Below are 22,559 nucleotides of genomic sequence, written 5' to 3'. Positions count from 1 at the left end.
GTATTGAGATTTATTTTTTTTTTTTTTTTTTTTTTTTTGTAGCATTGACTTCTTAAATGGCACCAAAAGCACAGTTAATAAAACAAAAAATAGATAAATTGGACTTCATCAATATCAAAAACTTTTATGCATCAGAGAACATCATTAAGATATTTTCATATTTTTGACAACTAATTTTTCTTTAATTTTCTTAACTGCTGGAAGTCTCTGAAGCATAAAAATTGCTCCAAATTTAATCATAAATAAAAAAATAAAGCCATGTTGAAATTGTTTTGACATAATGTACAATTTGCATTTTAAAAATATGTCTGTGGGGTGCCTAGGTGGCTCCTTCAGTTAAGCATCTGACTTTTGATCCCAGCTCAGGTCTTGATCTCAGGGTTGTGAGTCTGAGATTTAAAAAAATGTGTCCGGAAAAATTTACATTCATTGGTGTCTTAAATGTGTAGTTAGATTTCTGGAAACTGACTATAGCCTGTAATATGGAAGGTGTGTGTCTCGGTGTGCATCTTTGTGTGTTTGGTTTGTAATTCCATCTAGGATAGAGGACTACATTTGTGCTAATGATAATGGTCACCGTTTGGATCACTGAAGGAAAAAGGAGTAACATGTTCATGACGTAGGTGAATGCTGTGATTCTCATTAGTACAGGTGAAAAACGAAGGGGAAGGACACTATTAAGAGAGTGAAAAAGAAACCTCACAAAATGGTAGAAAATATTTATTTGCAAATCATGTATTTGATAAAAAATTAATATTTAGAATATATAAAGAACTCTTACAAGTCAACAAAAACAACAAACAACACAATTCACAAATGGACAAAGGACTTGAATAATATACAAATAGTCAATAAGCACATGAAAAGATTCTGTACAGTATCACTAGTCCTTGGGAAACATGTATCAACTACAGTGAGATACCACTTCACACCCACCAGGATGGTTATAATTAAAAAAATGGAAAACAGCAAGTGTTGGTGAGGGTGTGGAAAGACTGAAACTCTTGTATACTGGTGGCAGAGTGTAAATGGTGCAGCACTGTGGGGAAAAGTTCAGCAGTTCTTCAAAAACTAGACTTACATTATGACCCAGCAATTCTGTTCCTAGGCATATACCCAAAGGAATTGAAAACAAGGACTCAAATAGGTGCTTGCATAACAGTGTTTATAGCAGCATTATTCACAAAGGCAAGGAGGTAGAAACAACCCAAATGTTTGGAAATAACGGTGATGGTAATATATGACATTGTGAAATGTGCTTAATGCCACTGAACTGCACACTTAAACATGCTTAAAGTGGCAAATTTATGTTATATATTTTACCACAGTTTTTAAAAAGAGAGTCACAGGGTAGAGAGTGTGCTAGATCATCAGATTCAGGAAAGGATGGAAGCCTGAGAAAGGTTGGTAGGAAGACAAGGGACTGTTTGAGGGATTAAAGGTTACAGTGAGTTTGAACATAAGTTATTTTTTAAAAGTTTTAAAATATTTTTATTATTGAGAGACAGAGACAGAGCATGAGCATGGGAGGGGTAGAAAGAGGGGGAGACAAAGATTCTGAAGGAGTTTCTAGGCTCTGAGCTATCAGCACAGAGCCCAACGTGGGGCTTGAACTCACAAACTGTGAGATCATGAACTGAGCCCAAGTCGGACGCTTAACCGACTGAACCACCCAGGTGCACCAGCTATTTTTTTCTTAAGATTATTTTGAGAGAGACAGAAATAGCGCGAGTGGAGGAAGGACAGAATGAGACGGGGAGAGAGAGAGAATCCCAAGCAGGCTCTGCACTGTTAGTGCAGAGCCAGGCGTGAACCTATGAGACCGTGTGATCATGACCTGAGCTGAAACCAAGAGTTGGATGCTGAAGCGACTTGAGCCACCCAGTGCCCCTGAAGGGAAGGTATTTAGAGAGTAAGACTGAGAGAACTGAAAGAGTAGCAAAATGTGTTGACTAATACATTGGAATGTTAAAATTTCGAGTGTCGAATGTTTCCAGGTAATATAATTGAGGATGTGCCCATGGGTGTGGACTGCTTAAGAAATATGGGAAATAACAGTCTAGGGAGTTGAATGTGGTCAAACTCACACAGGAGGGCACCTGAAATAGGGTAGAAAGCAAGCTTGAGTTGGATATTGAAGATTATTAGATATCAGTGTTTGAATTTGCAGGAACCAAAAAGAAAAATGATTTATTTCTATGGTATTTCTTAGTTCTGTACTTATATTGTAGTGTTGACCCAGAGTTCGTTGAATTTTGTCTTATTGAACAAATTTTGATAAACTTGGTAGGTTACCAGTGGATAAGCCAGTCCTAAAGTTGAGAGGTATATAAATAGGTTCAGGCAATATTTCAGCTCTTCTGTGTAGGTACATATGTTTTTATATGATTGTGTGTATCAAGTAAAATGAAGGGAGGAAGCATTGGCTTCTTGCTTTTTAAAGTGTGTAACCAAGTCTTTAAAGGCCGTTTCATTAGATGGGTTTTGTTGTAGACATATGCACATTGTACTGCTTTAAAAAGAATATCTTTTTTGATAGAATTTGATGTAGAGTTACTTACCACATTATATTACCACATTACATCATATTACTTACCACATTATAATTGTTACAAAATGTGTTCAGTTTATAAAATGAAAAAATCATTCGGCAAGCCCCATCTAATTAAATCCTACTTTGAGATTCCAGTGTTGCCTTTAATTTTGTTTTCTCTTGTGAAAGATCTTTTATTTAATACAGCCTCTGATTTATATTGAGTCTCAGAATACTGTTATTTAATATAGCCTCTGATTTATATTGAGTCTCAGAATACTGTTTTTTATCATTCTTAGGAAAACGGGAAATCATTTTCACAACTTCATTAGTTGGCAAGATCTAAGAGCCATTGAGCTTGTAAAATCTTGGAATAATTCACTCATTATGAAGGTAAACTTTTTCTTATCTTCTGGGATTTAGATATTACTATTTTCCCTGTAAATGTCTCTTAACTGTATAATCTCCTACCTGAGCAGTTTTGGAATGTTGAGAAGAGAATACACAGATATACACTCCTCACATCAGGGAAACTTAATCATAGCTACCCAGAAGTACATGTGGTAGACTAAGGTACTTAACAACTACACTTCAGGAGGACCTGAGGTTTAGGATAAACCACAGTTTCTCATGTTGAGTGAGAATTCATATTGCCATTCTTGGAGAAGTAGACCATGTCCAGAAAAAATAGAGAAATGTCCAGATTTCATCATCTTTTGTTATAAAAGTGGAGAATGGATATTGAGACACATAACTAGCTGATGGCCACAAGCTCTTCACCTGATGCCTATCACATCGTGGTAGCAAATAATAGTGATCCTGACTATGACAGTGACAGCAGTGGTGGTGGCAACATAAGTGTGAGATTACTGAGTCATAGGGTAAGACAGTTTTCCAAATGTGGCCAGATCTGCAGTCTGTGATGTTATAATTAATATTGCATATTGCAGTTTTACATATTATAATACCACACAGCTAAGTGCCTTTTCAGTTAGGGTGCTTGTACAGAATGGTGCTGCAAGGCATATCTGGAGCATTGATTTTACTCAACAACTATTTGGAGACATTAATTTTATATGAAAACAAATATGAATATATTATAGAATATGACAGTAATGCATGAGTGAAAGAAACACTTTTGCCATAATGTCACCCACATTGGTTTTTCTTTTGTTAGTTTAATAAATGAAGATGTACCTTGCTTTAATAATTTGTCAGAGTGAGTACTGAGAGATGCTGTTTACAGGAGGGAGGGAGTAAAGAGCTGAAAATGAGTATAACAAAATGTCATGAACTTTGAATGGTATAATTTAAAATTATACAGTTTATAGGGGTGCCTGGGTGGCTCAGTTGGTTAAGCATCTGACTCTTGATTTTTGGCTTAGGTCATGATCTCATGGTTTGTGAGTTTGAGCCCCACCTCAGGCTCTGTGCTGACAGTGCAGAGCCTGCTTGGGATTTTCTCTCTCCCTCTCTCTCTGCCCCTCCCCCACTCACTCTCTCTGTCTCTCAAAATAAATAAACTTAAAAAAAAATTTTTTTAATTTAAAAAATTAAGTGACACTAATTTATAATGTATAGTTCTACATCTTAATGTATAATTTAGTTTTAAGTTGGTCAATTTATCAAGCTTTTCTTAGGTTAATCAGTGAGGTTTAAAACGTTTATTCCTTTAAAAATAAGTCATGACATTGAAAACATTTACTTTTGTAATATGAACACCAAATCTCAAATCATGATATAAAACTGACTTCAGGGACTCCTGGATGGCTTAGTCAGTTAAGTGGTTGACTTCAGTTCAGGTCACGATCTCTCGGTTCATGAGTTTGAGCACTGTGTCAGACTCTATGCTGACAGCTCAGAGCCTGGAGCCGGCTTTGGATTCAGGGTCTCCCTCGCTCTCTGCCCTTCCCCCACTCACATTCTGTCTCTGTCTTTCTCATTAAAAAAAAGAATAGTAAAAATTGACTTCAAGCACAAAACTCAGTGTTTAAAGCACTTTTTCTACTCAATATTGAACATGTGCATCATGTAAGCTTTGGCTTCTCTTAGGAGAAAAATGTGCATGGATTCTTACAGGTTAGCACATGCTCTTCCAGGGACTGTCCTGCCAGTGGAGGAACCCCACCCTGCACCCGTCCTATCCTAGATGCTTATGGTTTATTGACTGAGGCTCCTGGAAATGCTTAGGGTGTACATGCCAGAGATGGCACCAAAGTCATCAGTTTAGCCACGTTTAGCTCCAGGCAACAAAGTGAAGTAACTAAAATGTGTTGGCAATCTCCTGGCACCATTGTTTTCCTCCAGTCTTCCCAGCAGCCATGCTTCTTCTCGCTGTTGTTCTGATGCTTGTTTGATGGTTGCTAAGGCTTCTCTGCTTTTAGCATAAAATCCTAACTCCCTACCATGGATTGGCCCCATCCACAACTCTGACCCTTTCCCAGAAGCTGCTGAGGATTCAGCCCCAGCTTTGCGAGCCTGCTTCCGTTCTTGTAGCACCCAAGCCGTCTCTCACCTTAAGGCCTTCGTACCTGCAAGGGGCTCTCCTGCCTTCAGGACTGGATTCCTCTCATCCTTCCAGGCCCAGCTCACCTGCCACCTCCTCTGTGTGAGGCCTTTCCTGCCATCCTATTTATACAGAGTAGTTTCACCCCCTGCCCCCAATCCAGTCTCTGTCCTTTATTTCTTTCACAGCACTTATCATTTTTCAAAGACTTTGAGACATACATTTTTTTCAGTTGAAATTTTAATTGAGACAATTATAGACTCACATGCAGTTGTAAGAAATAATACAGGGATCCCTTATAGGCTCTGCAGGTTCTCTCAATGTAACTGTTTACAAAACTATAGCATAGTGTCACAACCAGGACATTGACAACAAAATGTTAACTGTATGTGAATTAAAAGTACAGGTGTTAGGGGCACTGGGTGACTCAGTCAGTGAAGCTTCTGGCTCCTGATTTCAGCTCAAATCATGATCTCACAGTTTGTGGGGCCGAGCCCCACTTTGGGCTCTGAGCCCACAGCACGGACCTGCTTGGGATTCTCTCTCCTTCCCTCTCTGCCCCTCCCCCACTTGCATGTGCTCTCTGTCTTTCTCTCTCAAAATAAATAAATAAACTTTAAGAAAAAAGTACAGGTATTAGAACTCTTAATAATTTTGTGTGCTCCCTGACCCCAGGTATCTGCATTTTAATAGAAGATCCCTGAAAGATTAAATCTAATTTTTTAAATAGAGGAAGGTATAGTGTACTAAGGGAGAAAAAACTTCTTTCAGTTTGAAGCATTCTTTAACATATAACACATCAGAGGAAGGATTATGGGTGGTCCCGTTAGATACTTTAAGGATGTCTTATCTTTTATTAAACAGTGCCAAATATGTAGAAACAGGAAGTTTGAGCATGGAATAAGGTGAAAAGGAAGTTAAAAGGGTACAAACTTTCAGTTATGAGATGAATAAGGTCTGAGGATCTAATGTATAACATGATGACCGTAATTTATAACACTGTATTATATAATTAAAATTTGCTAAGAGTAGAATTTAAGTGCTTTCACCAAAAAGAAGAGGAAAAAAAAAAAGGACATGGAGCACTGGATGGCTAGGTAGCTGAATGCCTCCTGACTCTTGATTTCGTCTCAGGTCATGCTCTCATAGGTTCATGAGTTTGAGCCCCACATGGGGCTCTGCACTGACAGTGTGGGGCCTGCTTGGGATCCTCTCTCTCTCCCTCTCTTTCTGCCCCTCCCCCATGCTCTCTCTTTACCTCTCTCAAAATAAATAAACTTAAAAAAAAAGACAAAACTGAAGTGTAGAGAGAATTGAGTCTATACATTCTCTTGATTGTTACACTTATTTTAGTAAATACACCCATCTTTCAGTAAATACACCCATCTTTAGTAAATACACCCTTATTTTTTAGGGAAGGAATGGGCAATAACAGAGGAGAAAATGCAAGAAGGGGGTAAATTCTCTATAAGTGAATATTCTGTAAAACATGAGGCTCAAAAGTTGAATTGTCCGTCTCCATTCTTGTAGTCGGTGGCAGGATAGTTTTTATTTTTGATGTGTGTGTGTGTGTGTGTGTGCGTGTGTGTGTATTTTTACTATGTATTACAAACCTTAAAACTCAAAGCAGATTTTCTGTGAGAGGCTTTTTTTTTAATTAAAGATTTTGCTTACTAAAAAGTAAATTTAAAGCTATATATATTTCATCTTTGATTTTGTTAAGTTTAGGTAGTGTCCAGTGAAATCATACATCCCAATTTTAGGTACTTAATGTGTAGGGGAATATCCTTTATGGGTTAATAGTTACCTCGTTAAAAATATATTTCTTTTTTTTAATTTTTTTTTTTTTAAATTTACTTCTGAGAGCGAGAGAGAGAGACAGCGTGAGCAGGGAGGGTCAGAGAGAGAGGGAGACACAGAATCTGAAACAGGCTCCAGGCTCTGAGCAGCTGTCACCACAGAGCCTGACTTGGGGCTCAAACCAATGAACTGTGAGATCATGACCTGAGCTGAAGTTGGATGCTTAACTGACTGAGTCACCCAGGTGCCCCTAAAAATATATTTCTAATAGGAATATAGTCTTATGCCTTTACTCTCTCCCTTTTTCTTATTTTTTAAGTTTTGTTTTGTTTTTTTTTTTTTTGTAATCTCTGCACCCAGTGTGGGGCTCAAACCTACAACCCTGAGACCAAGAATCACATGCTTCTCTGACTGAGCCAGCCAGACGTCCCTCTCCCTTTTATTTTAAAAGATTTTATCTTGAGCATTTTGTGTTTATTAAAGAAGATCATAGTAAATGTGTTATATCTCATATGTTAGAATGCAAATGTCGTCCACTTGGGGTAATACTGCTTTACTTCATTTTCTTAGGTGCTGAGAACACTAGAAGTTGTTGAATCATTTGTTATCGGGTTTATTTTCATATGTGTAGAATTAATATAGAAATATCAAACACCATTAAGTGCATTTTCCTAAAATATCTTTTTTCCTACTAGCTAATACAGAGTTCCTGCCGACTGCTACACCTTTTCACTAGAAATAAACGATTTTTAGCAGTCAGTTTGTTCAGTTTCACAAACCAGCATGTTTCTTTGAGATTGGCCTGGATTTTACAGAACCTGGTTGAGGTAAGGAAAGATTTTGTGTGTGCGTTGTATGTGTGTGGGTGTAGACGACAGGAAATACAGAATTAAAGGAATAAAGCACTGGGTGATATATGTAAGCCAACTTGACAATAAACTAAGAAAAAAAAGAAACAATAAAACAAAAGAATAAAGTGGTTAATATAATGAAAAAAAAAAGAATTAAAGGAATAAAGATAGTAATTTGATTATTTGAGGGAAAATTATGTCCACTACATATTGGGATAGAATACAAGGAATCTTAGTTTGTTTTAAGCCTTTTTTATTATGAGTTATAACATATACAGAAAACCCAATCAAACACAAATATACCAGTCAGTGATACATTGTGGAGCAAAACACCTGTGTAACACTACTTGCATCAAGAAACAGAACGTTGTGAAACTGTGTATCAGATGTGTTTCTTTCTTAACACTATCTTTTCGTTTTATCTGAATTTTTTCGAATTTTGGATAAATGGAATTCATGTTTATTTTTTTGTGTCTGACACCTTTTAACATTATATTTGTGAAATATACCCATATTGGGCATAAATTAATTTTCTTACATTTTCATTGCTATTTAGTGTTCAGTGTATGATTCTATCTCTATCCCTTCGTTCATGTACATTTGAGTTATTTCTAGTTTGGGGCTATTATAAATTGTACTGTCACTGCAGTACATATAAATGCATTTCTGCTACATCTATACATGGGAATGGAATTTTTAGGGCATGAATGGATATGTATATCTTTAACTTTAGTGGATAATGTCAAAGGTTTCCCACAGTTTTTGACAGTTTACATACCTACTGTCAGTCAATGTCAGTCAATGAGAGGACTTCTTATTTGATTTATTATCATACTTGATATTACCAGGGATTTTTTTTAGCCATTTTGGTACATAAATCATGATCTCTTGTTGTGATTTTAGACTGATAAAAAAAGAAGATCCAACTGTATGCTGTCTATAGGAGAAATATTTTAGATTCAAAAATACAAATCAGTTAAAAGTAAAAGGATGGAAAAGATCTCTCATGCAAACAGCATCCATAAACTAAGTGGCTATAATATTAGCAAAATAGACTTTAACACAAAAAATGTTACGAGAGATAAAGAAGAGCATTTTGTAATGATAAGTCATTCCATCAGAAACATATAACAATTATAAACATATATGCATGTAGTAACAGTGCTTCGAACAAATGAAGCAAAAATTGTCAGAATTAAAGGGGAAGATAAACAATTCAACAGTAATAGTTGGAGACTTCAACACTCCACTTTGATAATGGATAAAACAATTAGACAGAAGCTCAACAAAGAAATAGCAAACTTGGACAACAGTATAAACTAACTAGACCTTTTATAGAGATCTCCAATAATAACAGAATATGCATTCTTAAGTGCACATGTGGTATTCTCCAGGATAGATCACATGCTACACCATAATACAAGCCTTACTAAATTTAAAAGGACTGAAATTATACAAAATATTTCTTTGATAATGAATGAAGTTAAACATAGTTAACAGATACGGGGCTCCTGGCTGACTTAGTAGGTGGACCATGTGACTCTTGATCTCAGGGTTGGGCATCAAAGCCCCATGTTGGGTGTAGATTACTTAAAAATAAAATCTTTATAGGGCACCTGGGTGCCTCAGTTGGTTAATCTTCTGACTCTTGGTTTCAGCTTAGGCCATGATCTCACCTGAATTCGAGTCCCACATTGGGCTCTCTTCTGTCAAAATGTGGAGCCTGCTTGAGATTCTCTCTCTGCCCCACCCCTGCTCATCCTTGCTCTCTCTCTCAGAATAAATAAGTAAACATTAAAATAAAATGAAATTCTTAAAAACATAATTAAACATAATTAGCAGAAAGAAATTTGGGGAGTTCAAAAATATATGGAAATCAGGGGCACCTGGGTGGCTCAGTTAAGCGTCTGACTTCGGCTCAGGTCGTGATCTTACAGTTCGTGGGTTCGAGTCCCATGTCAGGCTCTGTGCTGACAGCTAGCTCAGAGCCTGGAGCCTGCTTCGGATTCTGTGTCTCCCTCTCTCTCTCTGACCCTCCCCTGCTCACGCTGCCTCTCTCTCTCAGAAATAAATAAAACATTAAAAAATTTTAAAAATATGGAAATTAGTATACTTAAAAAACTTTTTTAACTTTTTTTTTTTTTTTTTAATTTTTTGAGAGGCAGAGTGTGATCAGGGGAGGAGCAGAGAGAGAAAGAGACACAAAATCCAAAGCAGGCTCCAGGTTCTGAGCTGTCAGCCCAGAGGCTAACGCAGGGCTCAATCTCACAATCTGTGAGATCATGACTGAGCTCAAATCAAAAGCTGGACACTCAACCGACAGAGCCACCCAGGTGCCCCATGTATACAGACTGTATTAACAAAGCATCTAACATTCTACCTTAAAACACTGGCGAAAGATAGCAAACTGAACCCACAGGAGCAGAAGGGAAGAAATATAAAGATTGGCATGAAAATTAATGAAACAGAAAATAGAAAAACAGTTGAAAAAATCAACAACACAATGGTTTTTCCATGTCTTTTTATGGCTTGGTAGCGCATTTCTTTTTGTCACTGGTTAGTTATTTCACTGCGTAGATTGTTACAATTCGTTTATCCAATCTCTTGTTGAAGGACAGTGCTCGTTCTAATTTTTGGCACTTGTGAATAAAGTTGCTATAAACGTTTGTGTGCAGGTTTTTTTATGAACATAACTTTCAGCATATTTGGGTAAATACCTAGGTGTGCAATTGCTAGATCAGATAAGACTATGTTTAGCTTTGCAAGAAAATGCCTATCCGTATTCCAAAGTGCCTACACTGTTTTATACCCCTACCAACAATGAATGAGAGCTCCACATCCTTGCTAACAATTGATACCAGTTTTGGATTTTAGCCATTCTAATAGGTGTGAGGTAGTATCTCACTGGCTTAATTTGTAATTCTTTAACATAACAATATGATAAAGAAATATGATTTTTCTTTTTAAACATTGACAAGAACTTCTAGTATATATTGTCTAGAAGGGATGGCCACATACATTCTTTTCTCATTCCTGATCTTGGAACAAAAGCTTTCAACATTTCACCATTTAGTAAGAATATGTAGTAGGTTTTTTTTTTTTCTTTTTCTTTTTAAATGTTTATTTATTTATTTTGGGAGAGAGAGTGTGCTCATGGAAGGGGCAAAAAGAGAGGAAGAGACAATCCAAGCAGGCTCTGTGCTGTGCTGTCGGTGCAGGGCCCAACACACTGCTCAGGCCCAGGAACTGTGAGACCAGGACCTGAGCTGAAATCAAGAGTCAGATGCTTAACCAACTGAACCACCCAGGTGCCCATGTAGTAGGTTTTCTTGCACCTGGTTGGCTCAGTCGGTTGAGCATCTGTCTGACTTTGGCTCAGGTAATGATCTCACAGTTTGTGAGTTCAAGCCCCACATTAGGCTTGCTGCTGTTGGTACAGAGCCTGCTTCAGATCCTCTGTCCCCTTCTCTGCCCCTCCTCCACTCTCGCATGTGCTATCTTTCAAAAAATAAACATCAAAAAAAAGATAACCTTTCTGAAATTAAGGAAATTCTCTATCATTCCTAGTTTGCTAAGACTTTTTAAAAAAAATTTTTAATGTTTATTTTTGAGAGAGAGAGAAAGAGACAGACAGAATACAAGCAGGGAAGGGGCAGAGAGAGATGGAGACACAGAATTCAAAGAAGGTTCCAGGCTCTGAGCTGTCAGCCTACAGCCCAATGTGGGGCTTGAACTCACGACTTGGAAGATGATGACCTAAACTGAAGTTAGATGTTTAACTGACTGAGCCACCTACGTGTCCCTTCCAAGACTTGTTATTATTAGTGGAAGTTGAATTTATCAAGTACATTTTCTGCACCTATTGTCTAGGAGTGGCAGCCTACTTGAGGTTTGTAACCCTACAAACCTTGAATTTATTGCTTCTGTTGATAATAAAATTTTGCAGCCATTATTTTCAAAAGTCATTTCTAGTCCATTCTCTTTATCTCCTTTCCTCCTAGAAAACTGGATTATATGCATGTTAGACCTTCTCATTAAAGGTCCCTTTTGTCTCTCACGCTTTCATATTTTCCATTCTTTTGTCTTTTTGTACTTCATTCTGGATATTTTCTTCTAACCTCTCTCCCATATCTATTCTTTCTTAAGTTGCTTCTAATGTGCTATTAAAACTCATCCATTAAGTTATTAATTTTTTAGTTCTAGAAGTTTTATCTTTACATAATTAATACGGTATTTTAAAGTCCATGACTATTAATTCTAGTGTCTGTAGCCTCTGGACTCTGTCTTTCCCTCTCTTCTATTTTCATGTTCTCTTGTTTCCTCAGATGCCTGATTATTGCATTTCTTTTAAATTTAAAATGCTTAATGGATGTGTGATTAACATACAAAAAGCTGAACATATTTAATATATACAACTTGATGAGTTCGGTGAGCCTAGTTACTTATTTGTATGCATATGTATGTATATCAGCTAGACATAGTATTTGGAAAATTGTGTGTAGAAATTATGAGAGCCTTAACATAGCACTCTCTTGCCCTGGATAAGATTTATGTTTGTTTCTTCCATTTTTCTAGACACCAGGATTACCTCAATCCACTTTAGTGATTGAAATGACTTAAAACTGAGTTGCAGCTCCTGTGAGAGCCTGTCTTTCTGGTTTCCCCTTAGTCATAGAATAGAGTCATTTGGAGTCTTATCCCAAAGCATGGAGGATCGACCTTGATCCTCCTACCTTGGGAAGTCCTAATATCAACTCTCTTGATAGCCTCAAATCAACCTACTACCTCTCAGAGGACCGGGCTTTCAAATATTTTTTGAATGAACAGATGAATTTACTACTTGCCAGGCATTGTTGCTACTCACTGAAATTACTTTTGTCTAATCTGGAACAAATTTTAGAATCGCAATTTCTAAATTTAAAGAGAGTTTGAAATAAAGTAATAAGCACTCCATACTTGAATGGAATCTTTAAAATACTTGTTATAAATAATCTACAGATAACTTCCTCTTTGGAATATATGTCACGTTTTCATTTTATTAATCCTTTCTACTTTTGAAATATAATCCATCCTTAAATGTATTCATTTGCCATTCTTTTTATCTTATTTTTTTAAAACTTTTTTTTAACGTTTTATTTATTTTTTAGAGAGAGAGAGAGACAGCATGATCAGGGGAGGGACAGAGAGAGAGGGAGATACAGAATCTGAAATAGGTTCCAGGCTCTGAGCTAGCTGTCAGCACAGAGCCCAACGCAGGGCTCGAACCCACGAACCGTGAGATCATGACCTGAGCCGAAGTCGGACGCTTAACCGACTGAGCCACCCAGGCACCCCATTATCTTATTTATTTAGGAGGCATTTTTTAAAACATCTATTATATGCCAGGAACCCTCCTAGGTGTTGGGCTTATAAATATGAATGCAATTTAGTTCTTACTCTTAAGTAGTAAGCTACTTAAGGCTAAGGACTCTAGTAGGGAAGTAATGACGTTGTAAGATAATGGCCATATGGAATTTAGCGAGTTTGGCAAAGCCAGGAAATGCTAGTCTTGATGGATAAATAAGAGTTAGAAAGGTGGTGAAGTGTGATGTAGGGCATTGTTTTCACTATATTAATAGTATCTTTAGGGGCGCCTGGGTGGCTTAGTCGGTTAAGCGTCCGACTTTCGCTTAGGTCATGATCTCGCGGTTCGTGGGTTCGAGCCCCGCGTCGGGCTCTGTGCTGACTGCCAGCTCAGAGCCTGGAGCCTGTTTCAGAGTCTGTGACTCCCTCTCTCTCTGACCCTCCCCTGCTCACGCTGTCTCTCTCTCTCTCTCTCTCCTAGAAATAAAAAAAAAATAATAATTAAAAAAAATATATCTTTAAAAAAATATCTTGGGACACCTGGCTGGCTCATTTGGTAGAGCATGAGATGCTTGATCTCAGGGTTGTCAGTTCGAGCCCCATGTTGGGCACAGAGCCTATTTAAAAAAAATAGTAATAATGATATTTTGACAAGTATTTCATTTTCTCTATTAGCTATTTTAAAGAGTTTTTGATACTTTTGTTTCCTGTGGCATGCTTTATACTAAGGATTAGCAAATTTTTTCTATAACATGGTAGNCTCTGCCCCTCCCCCTCGCAAACTCTGTCTCTCTCTGTCTCAAAAATAAATAAACATTAAAAAAATAGTTAAGAAATTTTATCTGTGGACACTGAAATTTGAATTTCATGTACTTGTTATATGTTACAAAGTATTCTTTTTAAAGACAATTATAAAATTTACTTTAAAAAATTTTTAAACATTTATTATTAAGAAATAGAGACAGAGCATGAGCATGGGAGGGGCAGAGAGAGGGGGAGACCCGGAATCCGAAGCAGGCTCCAGGCTCTGAGCTGTTACCACAAAGCCCAACGCAGGGCTTGAACCCACCAGCGGTGAGATCATGACCTGAGCCAAAGTCGGACACTGAAGTGACTGAGCCACCCAGGTGCCTCCTCGACAGTTACAAAATTTGAAAACCATTCTTCACTTGCTGTACAGTTAGGCAATGGGTTGAATTTGAACTGTGGTCATAGTGTACCATCCCCTGTTTTAGACGTCTTAAAAATAAGTTAGAGATATTTGTATGTCTAAAAACATGTATATATACTTTGTTTATTCATCACAAAGCTAACACACGTTTCATGTAAAATCGAAGCCTTTTATACCTTATAGTAATTGCTTAGAACTGTTTGGGGGTATGTTTTAAAAATAGTTTCTTTATAGATATATTTCTTTTTTTAATTAAAATAATTTCTTTTTAGAGAGAGAGGGCATGAGCAGGGGAGAGGGGCAGAGAGAGAGAGAATCCCAGTGCAGTGCTCAGTCTCACAAACCATAAGTTCAGGATCTGAACTGAAACCAAGAGTCACATGCTCAACTGACTGAGCCATCCAGGTGCCCCTGTATATATTCATTCTTATAAAAAATGGGATTATATTGCATTTACTGATTAAATTTAATTGTGTACTTAATAATTTAATCTCTTTGAGTCAGTTTTGTGCCATTGTGTTTTTAAGGTGCAAAAGGCAGTTGAAGAAGATAATTGCTGCTTTGGGACAATTGATACCTGGTTGTTACACAAGCTCACAAAAGGTAAAGATGGTCTGATTGATCTATCTTAAGTAACTGAAAATATGTTTTGTATTTTATTTACTTATTTTTTTATAATGTATCATCGAGTTAGCTAACATACAGTGTATATAGTGTAGTCTTGGCTTCGGGAGTAGATTCCTGTGATTTGAAATTTTTTTTAAATGTTTATTGTGAGTGAGCAAGTGGGGGAGGGGCAGAGAGAGAGAGGGAGAGAGAGAATCCCAAGCACGCTTTGAGCTGTCAATGCAGAGCCCAATGTGGGGCTCAAACTCATAAACCATGAGATCATGACCTCATGATCTAAAATCAAGAGTTGGATGCTTTACCCACTGAACCACCCAAAAACCCCCCATGTAACTGAAATTTGACTGCTAGAAATGTTTCACCTAAAAAAATAGAAGTTACTTTTTCTTCTTCCATATCTCAAATATACTGTTCTTCGGTACCCCAGTAACTTCATGCAATAGTAAGGCTACATTACTTTTAAATTTGCAAGAGGATTTTTATTTTTTATTTTTTTAATGCTTTATTTATTTATTCATTTATTTTTTACATTTGTTTATTTTTGAGAGACAGAGACAGAGCACAGGTGGGAGAGGAGAGAGAAGGAGACACAGAATCTGAAGTAGGCTCCAGGCTCTGAGCTGTCAGCAGAGCCCCACCCAGGGTTCGAACTCAAAAACCATGAGATCATGACCTGAGCCGAAGTCAGATGCTTAACCAACTGAGTCACCCAGGCACCCCTTGTTTATTTCTGAGAGAGAGAGAGAGAGAGAGAACGAGCGTACAAGCAGAGAAGGTGCAGAGATAGAGGGGGACAGAGGATCAGAAGCAGGTTCTGTGCTGTCAGCAGCCACCCTGATGTGGGGCTCGAATTAACAAAGCACAAGATCATGACCTAAGCCAAAGGCAGACACTCAACTGACAGAGCCACCCAGACACCCCAAAGAAGGTGATTTTTGGGACACCTGAGGGGCTCAGTCAGTTAAGCATCCGACTTCAGCCCATGTCATCATTTCATAGTTCGTAGATTCGAGCCCTGTGTCAGGCTCTGTGCTGACAGCTAATAGCCTAGAGCCTGCTTTGGATTCTATGTCTCCCTCTCTCTCTGCCCCTCCCTGCTCACACACACACACTCTCTCTCAAAAGTAAATAAACGTTAGGGGAAAAAAAGGGTGATTTTTAAATTGTGGTAGAACCTCAAATAGAAAGTGAAGAAACAGTCTTAATTTCAAAAGTGGTAAGACGAGTTAAATGTGTGGGCAGCTTTGCAGCTAGGCAGCTACAGGCATTCACTTGCATCTTTGAACCCCTTATCTTGAAACTGGAGGTCATGATGTGACAATGTATATGAAAGTAGTTTTGTAAACGTAAAAGTTCAAAAAGATGAAGTGGGTAATTCCTTTGGAGACTTTGTACTGGAAATACATATTTTTGAATGAATTTGAGGCCAAAGCTCTAACTTATAAACTAGGGATAGTTGTTGACTGACACTACCTGATAATATATTATTTTCAATGTAAATCTAGGTTCTGAATTTGCCACAGATTTTTCAAATGCCAGCACAACTGGGATGTTTGACCCTTTTAAGGTAAGATTTTTTTCCCTTCCTTTTCAATCACCAATTTTTATATCATTTGCTTGGATTCTGATGGTATATTTTTATACTCAGATGTGTTGGAGTGGGCTCCTGACTTCCCTGCTTTCAATACCATTGTCTCTCCTGCCTCCTGTGAAGGATACGAGGTAAGAATGGACATCAGATACAGAAACCAGCAAAATTTTGCTTTAGTAGGGAAAGCATTTTATTATTTGCTGAGATGATTGTATATCCATGATATAATTTTTTGGACTATGCGGAAATCAATTTGTTGCATTTTAGAATTAATATTTTTAGAGCTGTAACTGACTCTTTAATCAATTTTATTTGAAGCCACAATTTTGGATCAGTGGACGAAGAGATATTTGGTGTGCCTATACCAATAGTGGCCTTGGTAAGTAGAAAACTTGAGGGTTTCTCTATGTATAGTATAAAGTAACTAATATATATGAATAGTTGGGATTAGATTTAAGAGACATAGAAAGTCCTTACAGAATAAAATTAATTTTTTTCTTTTTAAGTAAAAGTGCTCTGGATTATAATCAGAAGTATTTTTTGTATTCTGGAAAGGGGTTCATTGGGCCTTACATGAAAGCAGTTTATGATCTTTCCTGAATTTTATATGTATGGCTTTTCAGAAAACTTACTTTTTAAAAAATGTTATATTCTGAGTAATGTGTGGTTTATATTTGATACTCTGAGACAAAAATCAGGGATAGAGCCAATGCTTATTGTATCTGATACAGTGTAACCAAATGGTGACAAAACAATTTAAAGTAAAGAAGAATGTTATATTCATGTTGTATAAAATTCTTAGCCAGTATGTACCAGTAGAGAAACTGGAAGAGTGAAAAATTAGCTGGTTGAGGTTTTTGAGGATTCTTTCTTGATTGTACTCTTTCTGTCTGGATGAAAGAGCTAGAACTTAGAGAATCTCAAGGATTTACCAGCTGGTGGAGGGGCTGTGTTGAAACTCTGACCTTGACTTTGATTTCCTATAATAGCTTAAGCAGAAAATATAGACTGTCTTTCCCTAGATGGTTGGTTGCCATAGTAGATGGAGGAATCGGGTGAGGGAAAGGGAATTTAATTCCCAAGTTACAAATTCCTTGTCACTTAGAGAGGATTAGACTTCTTCAACCTAATGGTAGGCACAGGTTTAGATGAGGTATGGCTGGAAGAACTGAATGTTAGTGACAAAGTGTTCTTCAGATAAATTTTGTCCTTATAATATTGCTGTACGTTGTTAAAAAGATGGTTGCCTGACTGGCTTAGTGAGTAGAGCACGAGACCTTTGATCTTGGGGCTGTAAGTTTGAGCCCCACATTGAGTGTAGAGATTACTTAAAAATAAAATCTTGGGGCCCCTAGCTGGCTCAGTTGGTTAAGCATCAGGTCATGATCTCATGGTCCTGAGATAAGCCCCACGATGGGCCCTACACCGGGCCTGTATCCTGCTTAAAATTCTCTCTCTCCCTCCCTCCCTGACTCTCTCTCCCCAAAAACAAACAAAATTAAAATAAAATCTTTAAAAAAAAAAAAAGAAAGAAAACCAAAGGCCCCAAATAGTAAACCAAGACTTAATACTAGCTAGTCTAACAGTTTCAGCTCCCAGAAATGTAACCTTTAACTAGTCAGCATGGGAATTTTCCATCGGCCGTACAAAATTTACTGAGAGACCCCTTTCATTTCCCTTAGGAAGCTAGTTTTCTCTAAAACAATGACTTTTTGTTGCTAATAATTTTCTTTTTTCCACTCCCTCTCTACCTTTAAAAATCTTTCTTTTTCTGGGGCGCCTGGGTGGTCAGTCGGCTAAGTATCCAACTTCCGCTCAGGCTATGATCGCGCGGTTTTTTAGTTTGAGCCCCACATTGGGCTCTGTGCTGACAGCTCGGAGCCTGGAACCTGCTTCAGATCTGTCTCTGTCTTTCTCTGCCCCTCCCCTGCTTCTGTTCTATCTCTTTCTCTCAAAAATAAATGAACACTAAAAAAAAAAATTTCTTTCTCTGTAGCTCTTAGCAGCCCCCACTGCTTGCTAGATGGGATGCTGCCTGATTCATGAATTGTTTAATAAAACTAATTAGAACTTTAAAATTTACTCGTTTAAAGTTTGTGTTATTAAACAGATTTGGTGGCAGGCAGTGACAAGATCCAAAGTGAATTTCCAGCAGCATTCAGGGACAACAAGAAACACAGGCATGGTTTCCTGCACACCCTTTGAATTCACTGTCTTTCTCGCTGTTTCTGAGGGCTGTGGGTAAGTTCCCTCTTGGTTCTGAGCTCTGCTCTTTGTGCATTCAAGCTCCTGCAATCTAATTGGCTTTCCTTTACAGGGTGGGTTAGCTTGAGCTGCCAGAAGGTTATGCCCAGGGCTGGCAGTTTTGCCTGGAGCTTGACTGAGCTGACAAAAGGGTCTGCCCAGAACCAAATCCCTAGCCTTTCAGACCACAATTTCCCTTGAATTGTTAGAAAACCCCACCAAGGTTCCCCAAGAATTGGTGGTGGTGAGCACAGGGCCTTCTCTTGACCGGGACACAGCAACATCTCTGGGTTGTTGCTAATACATTATGGTGCACATGTTTGTCTTGTTTTATGTAGATAGAAGCTATTGCTGTCAGGGCTCTCAGAGGCCGACAACCTGTAAAATTGGTGGGCATAAGTTGAGCATTTAAAGGGTGTTAGAGCGCTCACCGCCTCAAGAAAATATAGGAAGTTGATCACAGAGTGGGTTAAATTGATACAAGTTCACTCACCAACCTCAAGAAAACTTCTATACAGTAAGGTACACTGTAAAATATGCATGATCCCCAACCCAGCAGCTCCAACCTAAAATCCCTTTTAGGGATTAGTTCAGCTCCAAGAATCTCAAAGCCTTAGCTAATGATATCTTAAAATTCTAAAAAGTAAAGCATGCCACCTTCTGGCACACCTGCTTACTATATATCTAAGAACTAAGTACTGGAAGTTGCAGATAGATATCTTGCAAAAATGGCAGAATCTTACTAAGCTTATTTTGGTAACCATTAGGTTGGGGGAGGGATCCCAAAATAAGGCCAGAAATATGAGTGGCACCCCATTTGTAGCTACATATGGCTGGAGAGAAAATATGGGTTAACTCCATTTGTGCCTAGAATCCTACCAAACTGGAATTTGGTTGTAGGAAATTACAACCTAGAAATACAATGGCTGTTATGGGAACATTCCAATTAGATAAATTGCATTTAAAAAATGCACTTGGGGTGTGCCTGGGTGGCTCCTTCGATTAAGTGTCCAACTTTGGCTCAAGTCACAAACTCCTGGTTCGTGGGTTTGAGCTCCGTGTTGGGCTCTATGCTGACAGCTAAGAGCCTGGAGCCTGCTTCAGATTCTGTCTCCCCCTCACTGCCTCTCCCCAGCTCGTGCTTTGTCTCTCTTTCTCTGTCTGTCTTTGTCTCAAAAATAAACAAACAAACAAAAAAGAAGTGCACTTGGAAGCAAGGATTCCCAAATTAAACAGAATGGGACACTTGTTTTAACTGGCAAGCAGAAGCCTCCAAAAGGTTTTGAAATTCCCAAGTTGTTTCATTAAAAGATTCATTGTAAAAGGCTAATGAAAAAATAAAGATAGAAGAGGCACCCCAAACAAAAGGCTGCTCCCCTCTTTCCTCCTTGTAGTACTCATTCCACTCATCCTCCGTCTGAATTGTTTTTCCATTCTGAAAAGACTACACAACCATAAACAAACTCTACCATATTAATGGCCTTACAGACATCCCTGAATTTACCTTCGAAGGAGGACACCCACAGGGCCCCCTCCTAGAGTTGTTGAAACTGAGGAATTTTCTGGTAAAACTGCTACATCACTGCATTAAACAGCCAAGGAGAAACTCTGGTAGACACCAGACCCTGCAGAGGGGATCCTGGAAAAACTGGCAGAAGCCAGCAAAGGGTGAAAGTTCTTTTCTTTCTTTTTTTTTTTTTAAGTTTATCTATTTTGTGAGAGAGAGTGTGCAAGTGTGAGCACACACACATATGGGAAGGGGCAGAGATAGAGGGAAAATCCCAAGCAGGCTCTTCACTGTCAGCAGGGAGTAAAGGGTGAAAATTCTTACCAGGATCAGTTCCTTCCAAATCTCAGTCTGTAGTATCCAGTCCAAAGAGGAAAATAAAATTTCACATTGTCCCTTCCTTTTCAAATTCAAATTCATTGGTGCTTAATCCTTTTCTTCCAGAGATACATAGTGCATTCTTATTTGCCTGGTTTTGCGTGGCTGGTCTTGGCTTTTTGCCCTCCTGGGACATGCAGGTTTGGGTTCTTTATTTTGACTATCATTGAGAGTGACTCTGGATCTTGAGAAGGTAGTATCTTTTGCACCTCTTCAGGGACCCCTTTTACAGCCATAGGGGTTTATTCAGTACCACCAGAAATGTTCAAAATTAGAAGCATGTCCCTAGAAGAAAATGAAGCAAATGAAAATAATATAGTTGGATAGGTGGATCAACCTATGTCATGTAAGTTACAACCCAATTGTTAGAGGAATTGAAAGCAACTGTCCTTATCTTACAAATCTTCATAAAACTAAAACCATAGCTCTAGAGGCAATCCAGAGTTTACCTATTGCTTTATCAGTCCCAGAATTGCCCCCGATTTTTAAATATTTAAAACATTTTTTAGTTTATTTTTGAGACAGAGAGAGACAGAGCATGAGTGGGGGAGGGGCAGCGACAGAGGGAGACACAGAATCCAAAACAGGCTCCAGGCTCTGAGCTAGCTGTCAGCACAGAGCCCAACGTGGGGCTCGAGCCCATGAACCGTGAGATCATAACCTGAGACGAAGTTGGACGCTTAACCGACTGAACCACCCAGGTGCCCCTTAATATTTTATTTTTATTTTTGAAAGAGAGAGACAGAGTGCAAGTGGGGGAGGGGCAGAGAGAGAGGGGGACACAGAATCTGAAGCAGGCTCCAGGCTCTGTGCTGGCTCTAACCCATGAACTGTGAGATCATGACCTGAGCTGAAGTCAGCCGCTTAACTGACTGAGCCACCCAGGTGCCCCCAAAATTTAGGTAAACTTTTAAATAGTTTCCTAAATCTTTTTGGTAACCCAATGTCTTAAGATTTTGCTGAATTAGGTTAAGTAATGAGTTAAGTTTAATTCATCAATATCTAAATCATTTGTAAATAACAGAAAACACTAAAACATTAATTATTGAACATAAGTTTATCTACTTGTGGCTTCTTATTCCAGAAAAACTAAAATATAATTGGATGTGTTAGTGATGTGGAAATATTGGGGTTCAGAGCCAAGGGCCAAGAAAGAATTCTTGAGACATCTTCAGTGCAAAAAGGTGGTTTTATTAAAGCATGAGGACAGGACCTGAGGGCAGAAAGAGTCTCACAGGTGTACTGACAGGTAACTGATTACATTTTCAAGTTGGGAGAGGTTTAGGGATAGCATAAGTCTCTAAGGAACTTTGGAAACAAGGTTTCCAGGACCTTGAGGGACTAGCTTTGTTAGGAAAACAACTGTCTAGTGAAACCTTAGTCATGAGACTAAGATGTGTATCTTTAGATGTGTATCAGTGAGCCATATGGTTGGAGGATGATTGCTAACATATATCCTGGGGCATAGACATAAAGGAAGTTTCCAAAAGAATTTTTATATGTTAAAGGAGACTTTCAGGGTCCTGGAGGTCAGGATAATGTTAAGCTAAGATTGCCTTTTGCCCTGAGCAAAGTGTTATCATTGAGGCCTCTGAGTTCCTAGAGGAAGGTCATTTCCTGTCTCAAGGACTTGTCAATGGGCAATAAGTTGTAAGGAAATGTAATTTTTTTTTCTTTTGCCTTTGGCACCACATCATTAGCACTACGTTGGATAATTTTAAAGGCATATGCTTCTAAAAATTATAAAGTATATCTATAAATTTACCAATCTAAAGAATGCTGATATAGGGGTGCCTGGGTAGCTCAGTTGGTTGAGCATCCGACTTTGGCTCAGGTCATGATCTCACGGTTCATGAGTTCAAGCCCTGCATAGGGCACTGTGCTGACAGCTCAGAGTCTGGAGCCTGCTTCTGATTCTGTGTCTCCCTCTCTCTCTCCCCGCCCCCTGCTCATGCTCTGTCTCTCACAAAAGCAAAATAAACATTAAAAAAAAAAAAAAAAAAAGAAT

At 38.3% G+C, this 22,559-nt stretch overlaps 1 protein-coding gene across 4 annotated transcripts in view; it reads left to right on the top strand.

The window, feature by feature from the left end:
• Positions 1 to 22,559, top strand: part of GK5 (glycerol kinase 5) — an 83,798-nt gene that overhangs the window by 17,540 nt on the left and 43,699 nt on the right. For 3 of the 4 annotated variants that reach the window (XM_077756722.1, XM_077756723.1, XM_077756725.1), the window contains 6 exons: positions 2,833 to 2,926; positions 7,535 to 7,666; positions 14,732 to 14,807; positions 16,337 to 16,398; positions 16,480 to 16,553; positions 16,741 to 16,801. In XM_077756722.1, the coding sequence (XP_077612848.1) occupies positions 2,833 to 2,926; positions 7,535 to 7,666; positions 14,732 to 14,807; positions 16,337 to 16,398; positions 16,480 to 16,553; positions 16,741 to 16,801 (499 nt within the window). The remainder of the gene's footprint in view (positions 1 to 2,832; positions 2,927 to 7,534; positions 7,667 to 14,731; positions 14,808 to 16,336; positions 16,399 to 16,479; positions 16,554 to 16,740; positions 16,802 to 22,559) is intronic. The other variant, XM_077756724.1, reaches the window with a different exon arrangement.

This window comes from Crocuta crocuta, unplaced genomic scaffold, assembly GCF_008692635.1.
Source record: "Crocuta crocuta isolate KB4526 unplaced genomic scaffold, BGI_CrCroc_1.0 scaffold337, whole genome shotgun sequence".
NCBI lineage: Eukaryota > Metazoa > Chordata > Mammalia > Carnivora > Hyaenidae > Crocuta > Crocuta crocuta.
The sequence above is the reverse complement of the archived record's forward strand: the minus strand, read 5'-3'. Positions and strand labels throughout refer to the sequence as shown.